Source organism: Physeter macrocephalus, chromosome 17, assembly GCF_002837175.3.
Source record: "Physeter macrocephalus isolate SW-GA chromosome 17, ASM283717v5, whole genome shotgun sequence".
Lineage (NCBI taxonomy): Eukaryota > Metazoa > Chordata > Mammalia > Artiodactyla > Physeteridae > Physeter > Physeter macrocephalus.
The window spans coordinates 19,692,689-19,705,519 of NC_041230.1; the positions used below are offsets into that span (position 1 = coordinate 19,692,689).

The 12,831-nt window shown below is 38.3% G+C and overlaps 1 protein-coding gene across 5 annotated transcripts in view; it reads right to left on the reverse strand.

Annotated features, from left to right (window-relative positions):
* Nucleotides 1-783: 783 nt before the first annotated feature.
* The window catches only part of LOC112065221 (UPF0547 protein C16orf87), a 32,934-nt gene continuing 20,886 nt past the window's right edge, over nucleotides 784-12,831 (reverse strand). Inside the window, exons 2-4 of one of the 5 annotated variants that reach the window (XR_008615549.1) lie at nucleotides 7,991-8,087; nucleotides 2,484-2,545; nucleotides 784-843 (exon numbers count right to left, since the gene is read on the reverse strand). Coding sequence is in view for 4 of the 5 variants with exons in the window: in XM_055079096.1 (XP_054935071.1) it covers nucleotides 5,373-5,545; nucleotides 7,991-8,087 (270 nt within the window). In the remaining variant the exon portion in view is untranslated. Of the gene's footprint in view, nucleotides 844-2,025; nucleotides 2,546-4,731; nucleotides 5,077-5,123; nucleotides 5,546-7,990; nucleotides 8,088-12,831 lie in introns of those variants that run through there. The other 4 variants (XM_055079099.1, XM_028477527.2, XM_055079096.1 and 1 more) reach the window with 4 other exon arrangements.

The window sequence follows — 12,831 nt, forward strand, 5'->3', positions numbered from 1 at the left end:
TCTTACAACTCAATAACAACAACAAAAAACAAATAACCTGATTAAAAAATGGGCAAAGGACTTGAATAAATATTTCTCCAACGAACATACACACATGGCCAACAAGCATGTGAAAAAATGCTCAACATCACTAATCATTAGGGAAATGCAAATCAAAACCACAATGAAATATCACCTCACACCCATCAGGATGGCTGTTAACAATAACAAAATAACAGAAAATAACAAGAGTTGGCAAAGATGCAGAGAAATTGGAACCCTTGGGTACCGTTGGTGGGAATGTAAAATGGTGCAGCTGCTATGGAAAACAGTATGTTGGTTCCTTAAAAAATTAAAAATAGAATTACCGGGACTTCCCTGGTGGTGCAGTGGTTAAGAATCTGCCTGCCAATGGAGGGGACACAGCTTTGAGTCCTGGACAGGGAAGATCCCACATGCCGCGGAGCAACTAAGCCCGTGCGCCACAACTACTGGGCCTGTGCTCTGGAGCCCGCGAGCGCCACAACTACTGAGCCTGTGCTCTAGAGCCCGCGAGCCACAACTACTGAGCCCGCATGCCACAATTACTGAAGCCTGCGTGCCTAGAGCCTGTGCTCTGCAACAAGTGAAGCCACCACAATGAGAAGCCTGTGCACCGCAATGAAGAGTAGCCCCCACTCACTGCAACTAGAGAAAGCCGGCATGCAGCAACAAAGACCCAACACAGCCAAAAATAAATAAATAAATAAATTTATTTTTTTTTTTTAATTTTTAATAAATAAAACTAGAATTGCCATATGATCCAGTAATTCCACTTCTGGGAATATATCCAAAAGAATTGAAAGCAGAGTCTCGGAGAGCTATCTGTAAACCCAAATTCATAGCAGGATTATTCACAATAGCCAAAAGGTAGAAGCAACCCAAATGTCCATCAAACAATGACTGGATAAACAAAATATGGTAAATACACAGTGGAATATTATTCAGCCTAAAAAAGGAAGTAAATTATGACACATGATGCAAAATGAATGAACCCTGAAGATATTATGCTAAGTGAAATAAACCAATCACAAAAAGACAAATACTGTATGATTCCACTTGTATGAGGTACCTAGAGTAATCATATTCATAGAGATACAAAGTAAAATAGAGGTTACCAGAGGCTGTGGGGGAGGGGAAAATGGCAAGTTGTTTTTTAATGGGTATAGAGTTTTAGATTCGGGAGATAAAATAGTTCTAGAGATCAGTTGCACAAAGATGTGTATATACTTACTAAACTATACACTTAAAAATGGTTAAGATAGGGACTTCCCTGGTGGTCCAGTGGGTAAGACTCCGCACTCCCAATGCGGGGGACCGGGGTTCAATCTCTGGTCGGGGAACTAGATCCTGCAAGCATGCCGCAACTAAGACCCGGCACAGCCAAAATAAAAATAAATAAATAAAATTTTTTTTTTAATGGTTAATGTGGTAAATTTTATATTTTGTGTAAATTTTATATGTTGTGTATTTTACACAACATATAAAATTAGATAAAATTAGATAAATTGGACTTCATCAAAATTAAGAACTTTGTGCATCAAAGGACACTATCAAGAAAGTGAAAAGACAACCTACAGAATGGGATAAAATATTTGCAAATCATATATCTGACAGGAGATTAATACTGAGAATATAGGGAATTCCCTGGTGGTCCAGTGGTACGACTCCACGCTTCCACTGCAGGGAGCACGTGTTCCATCCCTGGTCGGGGAAATAAGATCCCACATGCTGCGGGGCAACTAAGCCCACGGGCCACAACTACTGAGCTCGCACGCCTCAATGAGAGAGCCCACATGCTGCAAACTAGAGAGCCCATGCGCTCTGGAGCCTGCGCGCCACAACTAAAGAGAGAAAACATGCACGCCACACTAGAGAGAAGTCCACGCGTCACAACGAAGAGCCCGCCACAACGAAAAAGATCCCACACGCCTCAACAAAGACCCTACGTGCCGCAACTAAGACCCGACGCAGCCAAAAATTTAAAAAAAAAAAAAAAAGAAAAAGAATTCTAGACTTTGAGGGGTAAATTAGAAAAAAAGAGAGATCAGCTTTGTGGTTACCAGAGGCGGGGGGGAAGGGGAATTGGATGAAGTACACAAAAAGTACACATATCCAATTATAAGGTAAATAAGTACTAGGGACGTGATGTACAACATGGTAAATATAATTAACTCTGCTGTATGTTATATATGAAAGTTGTTAAGAGAGTAAATCTTAAGAATTCTCATCAGAAGGAATTTTCTTTTTCTTTTATTTTGTATCTATATGAGATGATGGATGTTCACCATTGTGGTAATCATATCATGATGTATGAAACTCAAATCATCTTGCTGTACACTTAAACTTATACAGTGCTGTATGTAAATTATATCTCAATAAAACTGGAAGGAAAAAAAATAAACGCTAGTAGACTTTGCACTAACCTCAGAGGCTGTTTACTTAGGGCAAGATTTAAGTATTACCTTAAAGAAGACTATTTAATCCTGAAGACGGCTGGCCAGATCACATCGAATTATTGGGAAGGCTTGAGAAAAAAACAAATGGAACAAAAAATAATAAAGGGTAATTCAATGGTTTTAAGTATATTCCCAGGGCTGTGAATCTAATTTTAGAACATTTCTTGCTCCACCTCCCACAAGAGAAACTCTGTACCCATTAAGTTCTTCCCCATTCTTTCTCTATCCCTTTCACAGCCCTAAACTATTAATCTATTTTCTGTCTATAAATTTGCCTATGTGGATGTTTCCTATAGTTGGAATCGTACAGTATGTGATCTTTTGTGACTAACTTCTTTCACGTAATATATTTTCAAGTCATTCACGTTGTAGCATATATCATTACTTCCTTTCTTTTCATTGTCAAATAATATTTCATTATATGGATATACCACATTTGTTTATCATCAAATAGACATCAGGACTCTCCATTTTTTAGCTATTATGAATAATGCTGCTAATAACAGCATGTACAAGCATGATTCATGTATAAGTTTTTGTGTAGACATAGGTTTTCAATTCTCTTAAGTATATCTAAGAGTGGAATTGCTGGATCACATTGGATCACTCTGTTTAACCATTTGAGAAACTGGCAGACTGTTTTCAAAGCGGCTGCACCATTTTACATTCTTATCAGCAGTGCATGAGCGTTTCAATTTTCCACTTTCTTTACCAATAGTTGTTATTTCCTGTCTTTTTTATTATTGCCATCTTTTTTTGTTATTGCCATCAGTGTGTGAAATAGTATCTCATGATTTTGATTTGCATTTCTCCAATGCTGAATATCTTTTCATGTACTTACTGGCCATTTGTATATCTTCTCTAGACAAATTCTATTCAAATCCTATGCCCATTTTTAAAATTGGGTTATTGCTCTTTTCACTATTTTTTAACATCTTTATTGGAGTATAATTGCTTTACAATGGTGTGTTATTTTCTGCTTTATAACAAAGTGAATCAGTTATACATATACATATATCTCCATATCTCTTCCCTCTTGCAACTCCCTCCCTCCCACCCTCCCTATCCCACGCCTCTAGGTGGTCACAAAGCACCGAGCTGATATCCCTGTGCTATGCAGCTGCTCCCCACTAGCTATCTCTTTTACATTTAGTACTGTATATATGTCCATGCCACTCTCTTTGTCCCAGCTTACCCTTCTCCCTCCCTGTGTCCTCAAGTCCATTCTCTAGTAGGTCTGCGTCTTTATTCCTGTCTTGCCCCTAGATTCATGACCATTTTTTTTTTAGATTCCATATATATGTGTTAGCATACGGTATTTGTTTTTCTCTTTCTGACTTACTTCACTCTGTATGACAGTCTCTAGATCCATCCACGTCTCTCAAATGACCCAATTTTGTTCCTTTTTATGGCTGAGTAATATTCCATTGTATATATGTGCCACATCTTCTTTATCAATTCATCTGTTGATGGACACTTTGGTTGCTTCCATGTCCTGGCTATCTCTTTTCACTATTGAGGTGTAAGAGGTCTTTATATATTCTGGACACAAGTCCTTCTCAGATATGTGATCTACAAATAGTTTTTCCCATTCTGTGAATTGTCTTTTCACTTTCTTGATGATATCATTTGCAGCAAAAAAAGTTTTAAATTGTTATATAGTCCAATTTATTTTTTGTTTTGTCACTGGTGCTTTGGTGTCATATTTAAGAAACCACGGCCTAACCTAAGGTCACAAGGACTTACTGCTCTTTTCCTTGAAGAGTTTTATAGTTTGATTAGCTCTTACATTTAGGCTTATGATCTAATTTGAATTAATTTTTGTGTATGCTGTGAGATAGAGGCCCAACTTCATTCTTTCACATGTAGATATCCAGCAGGGTGTACTAACACTATTTGTTGCAAAGATTTTCTTTCCCATTTAATTTCCTTGGGACCCTTGCTGAAAGTCAATTGACAATTTTCCTGGTTATTTTTTGCATGTTTGTTTTTCCGTATGAACTTTAAAATCAGTCTGTCTAACTCAATAAAATAACTTAGATTTTTTATTAAGGTTGCATTGATTTTATAAATTAACTTAGGGAGGATTGACATCTTCATGTTTTGCCATTTGTTTAAATCTGCTTTAGTATCTTTTAGGGGTGTTTGAAAGTTTCGTTGTATAGGTTTTGCACCTTATTAAATTTATTCCTAAGTATTTAATCTTCTATTTTGCCGTTGTAAATGGGCTTTTCTCTAACATTATATTCTGTTTACTGTTAAGTATACAGGCATACCTCGGAAATAGTGCAGGTTTGGTTCCAGACCGTGGCAATAATGAATACTGCAACAAAGCAAGTCACACAGATATTCTGGCTGCCCAGTGCATGTTTATAAAATTATGTTTATATTATATTGTAGCTTATTAAGTGTGCAATAGCCTTATGTATAAAAAATGTACATACCTTAATTTAAAAATACTTTATTGCTAGAAAATGCTACCCATCACCTGAGCCTTCAGTCATTCTCTTTTTGCTGGTGGAGGCTCTTGCCTTGATGTTGACGGCTGCTGACTTATCAGGGTGGTGGTTGCTGAAGGCTGGGGGGGCTGTGGCAATTTCTTAAAATAAGACAAAAAAGGAAAGAAATTTGCCACATCAACTGACTCTTCCTTTTGTTGCAGGAAGGGGGACCCCTTCCAGGGCCCGAGAGTGGGCTCTTGTCTAACACTTGGAAATGAATTGTCCGAGGAGACGCACGTGCTGACAAAGCAAGAGACTTTATTGGGAAGGGGCACCCGGGTGGAGAGCAGCAGGGTAAGGGAACCCAGGAGAACTGCTCTGCCACATGGCTTGCAGTCTCGGGTTTTATGGTATGGGGTTAGTTTCCCAGTTGTCTCTGGCCAATCACTCTGACTCAGGGTGCTTCCTGGTGGCATGTGCATTGTTCAGCCAAGATGGATTCCAGTGAGAAGGATTCTGGGAGGTTGGCAGGACATATGGATTGGAGTCTCCTCTCTCCTTTTGACCTTCCCCGAATTCTTCCGGTTGGTGGTAGTTTGTTAGTTCCACGGTCCTTATCAGGACCTCCTGTTGTAAGATAATTCACACAAATGTCTACTATCTTGACTGGCCGGGGCAGGCAGTTTCGGTCAGTGGTTCCCCTAACACTTTCATGAACGATTTCTCTGTAGCATGCAATGCTGTTTGATAGCATTTTACTCATAGTAGAACTTCTTTCAAAATTGGATTCAATCCTTTCAAACCCTGCCTCTGCTTTATCAACTAAGTTTATATAATATTCTAAATTACTTGTTGTCATTTCAACAATCTTCACAGCATTTTTGCCAGGAATAGATTCCATCTCAAGAAACCACTTTCTCTGCTCACCCATAAAAGAAACTCCTCATCTGTTAAAAAGTTTATCATGAGATTGCAGCAATTCAGTCACATCTTCAAGCGCCACTTCTAATTTTGCAAAAATTACCAAAATGTGACACAGAGACACAAAGTAAGCAAATGCTATTGGGAAAATGGCACCTAAAGACATGTTTGATGCAGTGTTGCCACAAACCTTCAATTTACAAAAATGCAGTTATCTGTAAGACTCTATAAAGCGAAGCAAAATAAAATGAGGTATGCCTGCATTATGAAAGCTGATTTTTGTTTGTTAATTTTAAATCCTGCTGCTTCAGTGAATTCTTTCACTGTTTGAGTTAGTTTTATTACTGATTCTCTGGGGTCCACGTACACTATGACCTACAAATAGTTACTGTTTTACTTCTTTTATGCCTCTTACTGATTTCTCTTATTTAACTGCCTTGGTGAATTTACTTCTAATATAATACTGAACAGTAGTGGAGACAGTGGGGACGCTTGCCTTGTTCCTGATCTTAATGGATATGTCTGTAGTGTTTTCCCATTTAAGTAAAACACTAACTTTAACACTAAGATATATACTTTATCAAGTTAAAGTATTCTTCAATTCCTACTTTCTTGAGTGTCTCTATCATGAATGGGTACTGAATTTTGCCAAAGACTTTCTCAGCATCTATAGAGATAACCTGATGAGATTTTTTCCTTATACTTATTAATATGACATATGATATTAATAAATTTCCTTATATTATACTGATGGGGCCAAGTGTGCCACTCTGACATGTGGATTATTTTGAGCTAAAAACAATCAAAGCACAAAAGACCCAGGAAAAACCTTTGAACCTCCCTCCTTAGCTGCCTAAAGAATTTAAGATATGAAGCCTGAACCAGGAAGAAGCTATCACCATAGATAACTATAATTAAGTATTAGGTGTGGTAGAGGGAGGAAACTAGCAAAGCATATTTGATCAAAGTCCTCTCTGTGTCCCACTAGCTTTGGGCAAACATTTGTTAACCAAACATTAACTCCTTTTATCTTCCTGTGAATTACCTTACTTCCCCTTGAAGCTTCAGACCCCTACCACCTTCTCCTTAGTCCAGAATATATACATACCTCACCTTGCCTTCTGTGAAATTCTTTATACTTATGTAGATTCCCATGCACATGTAATAAACTTTATTTTCTCCCGTTAATCTGCCTTATATCATTTTAATTGCCAGACAACAGAACGAAGAGGGGAAAGAGGGGAAATTTCTCCTCCCACATAGTACCAACTTTGCACTCCTGGAATAAATCTAGCCTTAGAAATTTTACCTTTGCTTTTTCCCTCTGCTTTTCCCTGGTTTTCATGTTTAGCCCCTTCATCTATTCAGATCTTAGCTAAAATATTACTTCCTCAGAGATGCATTCCCTGATTACTCAAGCAAAAGTCACCTTCCAGTCATCCTCCAAAACAGTTCCCTATTTTAATTTCCTACCTAGCACTTATTACTAGCTACTATTTTTCCTATATATTCCATATGTATATTCCTATATATATTTTCCTCTACTGTGATAGCACTGAACCTGTTTTGGGAGTAGATTTATTGCTGTATGCCCAAGATACACAGTACCTGGCACATGTTAGCCACAATAAATTTTGTAATAAATCTACTCCCATTTGCGGTTCACTGTTAGAAATCTGATCTTATCGCAGAAAAAGAAAAGAGTAACGAAAACCCACCTTCTCTGAATACATTTATTGAATAAATCTAGATTTGTCAACTTTAAAGAGAAAGCTATAAACTCAAAATTAAAATCAGCAATTTTTTAGATAGTCTAAATCAGTAAACAGAACAAAATAACTGGTACTTTAAAATATTATATTAATAATAAAACCAAAGTTCTCTTTCTTCCAGTTAACATTTTCAATTTAAAATTCTCACTAAAATTTGTTACAAAGTTTATCAGTATTGTGAATTAGTTAACATTTAAATTGGATAAAGAACAAATCATCATAAATTGATATACTGTATCAATAAAAGCCAAAGACATACTTCAACAGACTTTAATATTATAACTTAACCAGAAAAAAAAATTTTAACTCACAAAAATTAATTTTAAATTTATATAATAGATACATAAAAGATGAAAAGGTGGTAAACTCTCACGGTTACCTGTAAAAGGTGATGATTTCTCTGAGTGTTTTATTTTTAGAGGTTTCCTATTAATAAATACATAACCACAGGGACAAGATTTACATGCAACAGGTACCTGGAGGGGAAAAAAATGGAAAAAAATATTACTATTTTACGATTTATTAAACTTCTCAAGTGTTTATGTGGTCTCTTCAACTAAACAATAGTAACTTGAAGGTAGAAATCACATTTATATTTAAACTCCACCTCCTCAAAAATTATTTGAGATAAGAATCACTTCCTTCCCATTCTCCTTTACAGTTCCACACATATAGTAAATGTTCAATATGTGAATGGCCAGGGGAAGAATGTGAAGTATAAAATTCATTTGCTAAAATGTCAATCTCAGAATAGTTACAACATGGATTAGATGAGAAGAAAGGGATTAGTTAGAAAAATATTACGTTTATCCCAGAATGAGTGGCCCTTGGCCCATTCTGCAATGGCCCATTCTGCAGTGCTGGCAGAGAGAATGTATTTAAAAAAAAACATTTGACAGAGATTTCAAAGGGAGGAAGGAACAAGACTTAGACACGAATAGATTACTGATAATAAAACAGAACTGAAAATAAGTCTAAGAATTCAAACATGAGAGGGGAAGAGGGTCAGTGCCAATTACAGCAAAAGGACCATTCACAATAGCCAGTTTGAGGGAAAGGAACATGGAAGACTACAGAAAAGGTGTTGAGACATAGGTTCTCCTATTCTCTGCTTGAGGAAAGACCTTGAACAAATCCCATAAGCCCTGCAGGTTTCTGTTTCTTTTCTAAATTTCTTTACTGCCTGAAGTAGTCCATGATTTTTACATATTTTTAAGTGAAAAAACTATTATATCATTTAACAACTTCACTAAGGTATAATATACAATAAACTGCATATATTTAAAATGTACAATTTGATATGTTTTGATATGTGTACATGCCCATGAAACTATCGCCACAATCAGGATAGTGAATATATCCATAAGACCCAAAAGTTTCCTCACGCCCCTTTGTAATTCCCCCTCCTACCCTTCCCTCTTAACATGCCCCCCTCAAAATCCCCAGGCAAATAAATACTGATCAGCTTTCTGTTACTGTAGATTAGTTTTTTGGTTTTTTTGTGTTTTTTTTGCGGTACGCGGGCCTCTCACTGTTGTGGCCTCTCCCGTTGCAGAGCACAGGCTCCGTACGCGCAGGCTCAGCGGCCATGGCTCACGGGCCCAGCTGCTCCGCGGCATGTGGGATCTTCCCGGACCGGGGCATGAACCCGTGTCCCCTGCATCGGCAGGCGGACTCTCAACCACTGCACCACCAGGGAAGCCCTATAGATTAGTTTTAATTTTCTAGTTTTATGTAAGTGGAATCATAAGTACACGTTCTTTTTTTTGTTTAGCCTCTTTCATTCAGCATAATTATTTTCAGGTTTGTCCACATTGTTGCATGTAATAAGTTCATTGCTAAATACTATTCCATGTAAGGATATACCACAGTTTGTTTATCCATCAACTTGCTGATGCACATATGGAGTATTTCCAGTTTTTAGCTATTACAAACAAAGCTGCTATGTATGTAGCAAATACAAGTCTTTGTATAGACATACACTTTCCTTCCTCTTGGTTAAATAGCTACTGGCCGGATTATATAGTATGTAAGTGTATAACTTTCTAAGAAAACTTGCCAAACTATTTTCCAAAGTGGCTGTACCATTTTACATCCTCACCAGCAGTATATGAGAGTTCTAGTTCCTCCACATCCTCAGCAACACTTGGTAGGTTCAGTTTTTAATTTTAGCCATTCTAGCAGGGTAGTGGGATCTCACTGTGGTAATATCCCTCATGACTAATGATGCTAAACATTTTTTCATGTGCTTATTGTCATCTATATGTCTACTTTGGTGAAGTGTCTATTCAAATTTTTGCCCATGTTTTAATTAGATTGTTTTCTTATTATTGAGCATTGAGAGTCCTTTACCTATTCTGGATACAAGTCCTCTTATCAGTGGCTTTCAAAGAGCAGAACTTTTAATTTTGATGAAGTCAGATTTATCACTTTTTTCTTTTATGGATCATGCTTTTGGTGTGTAATTAACAAACATTTGCCTAACTTATGTTCACAAAGATTTTTTACTATTTTCTAGAAGATTCATAGTTTAAAACTGAATTAAATTAAAATGTATACTTAAAAATGGTTAAGATAAATTTTATGTTGTGTATCTTACCAAAATAAAAACAAGTGGGAAAAAAGTTTTGTTCTTTGGGTTTTTGCATATGCATGTCCAATTGTTCCAGCACCATTTGTTGAAAAAAAAATATCCTTTCTCTACCACTGTGCTCACCCTACAGAGACGAATGGACCTCCTATCCAAAATTTGGTTCAGATGTTGACCCTGATGATACCACCCATGCACGTGGAGGGTATGTAAAGGCTTTCATAATGAGGCTTTTGGGGGAGTACAGGGAAGGCTCCCAAGGAGGTCCAAAATGGCTTGAAAGCAGAGAAAGGAGATTGGCTCTGTTTTTACTGTAGTTAGGGAAAAGGACTGGGGTGAGGGTTCCTGTATGTGAGAAGCTGTGGCTTACACGGTTTGAACTTTCTGCTGGCATTAAAGAAGAGAGTACCTGAGCTTTCTTATAAATTTCCCCAGATGTGGGACAGAAGGCGAAAGAAGTGCTGGGGCTTCAAAGCTGTTAACAATCAAATATCAAAAACGGAGTTGGGCATTTTATTACAATTCACTACTGATGTTTAACTGATGACATTTTACTTAATTGAATGTGAACTTGTTTAATTAAGCCATTTTGGCACTATATGAGGTTAGTAGCTTGAGACTAGTAAAGAAGGGGAGAGTTGCACTGAATGCCTTGTTCAGCAGCTCAGCATTGTGTATTTTGAGAAGTGAAATGAGTGCCTTGGTCACTATGGATTATGTATGGAACTCCAGAAGGAATAAGGAATGTCTTAGCAAGGCCTTGTATTGTGGCTTTAGCATGTGCAGAGAAATGTTTGGTTAATATTGGGTGTCTTGGGCTTCCCTGGTGGCGCAGTGGTTGAGAATTCACCTGCCGATTCAGGGGACACGGGTTCGTGCCCCGGACCGGGAAGATCCCACATGCCGCGGAGCGGCTGGGCCCGTGAGCCATGGCAGCTGAGCCTGCGCGTCCGACGCCTGTGCTCCGCCACGCAAGAGGCCACAACAGTGAGAGGCCCGCGTACCACAAAAAAAAAAAAAAAAAAAAAAAAAAAAAAAAATTGGGTGTCTTGTGAGGCAAGAGATTCCCAGAAGTGTTTCTACCCAAAGGGGCAACCTTGGGTAAGGAGTTGTTGCTGCCACTGGCAGGACCAGACAGCCAAACTATTGGCCATGGCCCAAGAGTCAGTAAAAATGTGGAGAGAACTAACTGTTGGCCAGAGCATCTAGTGCTAAGATAACTGCGTGAAGTTTGGCCAGTAGTGCTGACCCTTGGATCCTGTCCTTGATCAGGAACATTCTGCTTAAGGAATTAACAGCAACAGCTTTCCCATACGCTCCATCAACTGTGATGCCATCCAAAACTGTACAAATTCCCTTTAGTATTCACTCAGTTGATCCCAAGGGGCTCCCCAAGTATCTAAAGGGTCCAGTAGAGGGGTGACATCCTCCAGCATTATGGCATCTAGCAAAGGACTGAGGACAAGGGAGACCAACCCCTCCTATAGGTGCGATATGCCAGAGAGCTCAGGTTTGGCTAAACTGTAGGTACTACTTTTGTTTTGGCAAGGAGGCCTTGATGAGGTACTGAGTTTACAGGGTACTGCTTCCATGACCCAAGGCATAATAGGCAGCTAAGGAGGGAGCATCATGGGCTCAGGGCCTATAAAAGCCTCTAATTTCCAGGAAAATCAGTATGTAACCAGCAATTACTGCTAATGGTGTATAGCGTGGGATCAAGGAGAGCAGTTTCTTGCATCAAAAGCTTACAGACAATTTATGGCCATAATGGGTAGTCTAGAGACTTCAGGAGGTATAGAAAGAGGTTGCTAAAGCCTCTAAAGTGAAGGTCTTTGGGGCACTAATGTGACTGCCTGTTTTTTGCAATTTGGGCAAATTCTAGAGCATTTTGTTATAGGGTCTCCATTCAAGGTATCTGTAGTAAGTAATAGCATAAATGGGCTTAAGTAAAATTTGTAAATGAGGAATATGTTGTCTTCAAGAGCCCAAAAGATGTTAGGCTTATTTGAACACTGGTGAGAGAGTCAACAGCTATTTCTTGATAGTATCAGGGACAGAGCTGTCCCAGCTTACCAAATAATTTTTCAAGACTTTAGACAAGATGGCAGGGCCTTGTACTATGGCATTATGTGTGGGGCAATGGCCCATGCCCTTTTTGTGAAATCCTTTGTTATTTGTATATCCTGAATTGAGTGTGTCAAATCAGTCCCCTTGGAGGAGATTGACATCACTGTGATGTCACACCTATGCTTCTGGAAGAAGCTGGATACTTTTAAGATCTTGCATATAAAGACTGTGTGCGATGGTAGGGCTGAGGTAAATAGGTAAAGGTGTATTATATTCCTTTGAAGGTGAAGGCAAACTATGAATGAGAGATTCTTGAAATAGGCACTAGCCAGAACATATTAGTCAAATCTATGCAAAGTATTTATGAGATATTGATTGAAAAAAGTAATTTCAATAATAGTGTGTATAGAGGCCTTAACAAGTAGGACCACGGCATTAAGGCTGTAGTAATTCACTGTGAGGCACCATTCATTCTTTCTAAGTTTAAAAATCAGGTAAGGGCTTCCCTGGTGGAGCAGTGGTTGAGAGTCCGCCTGCCGATGCAGGGGACACAGGCTCGTGCC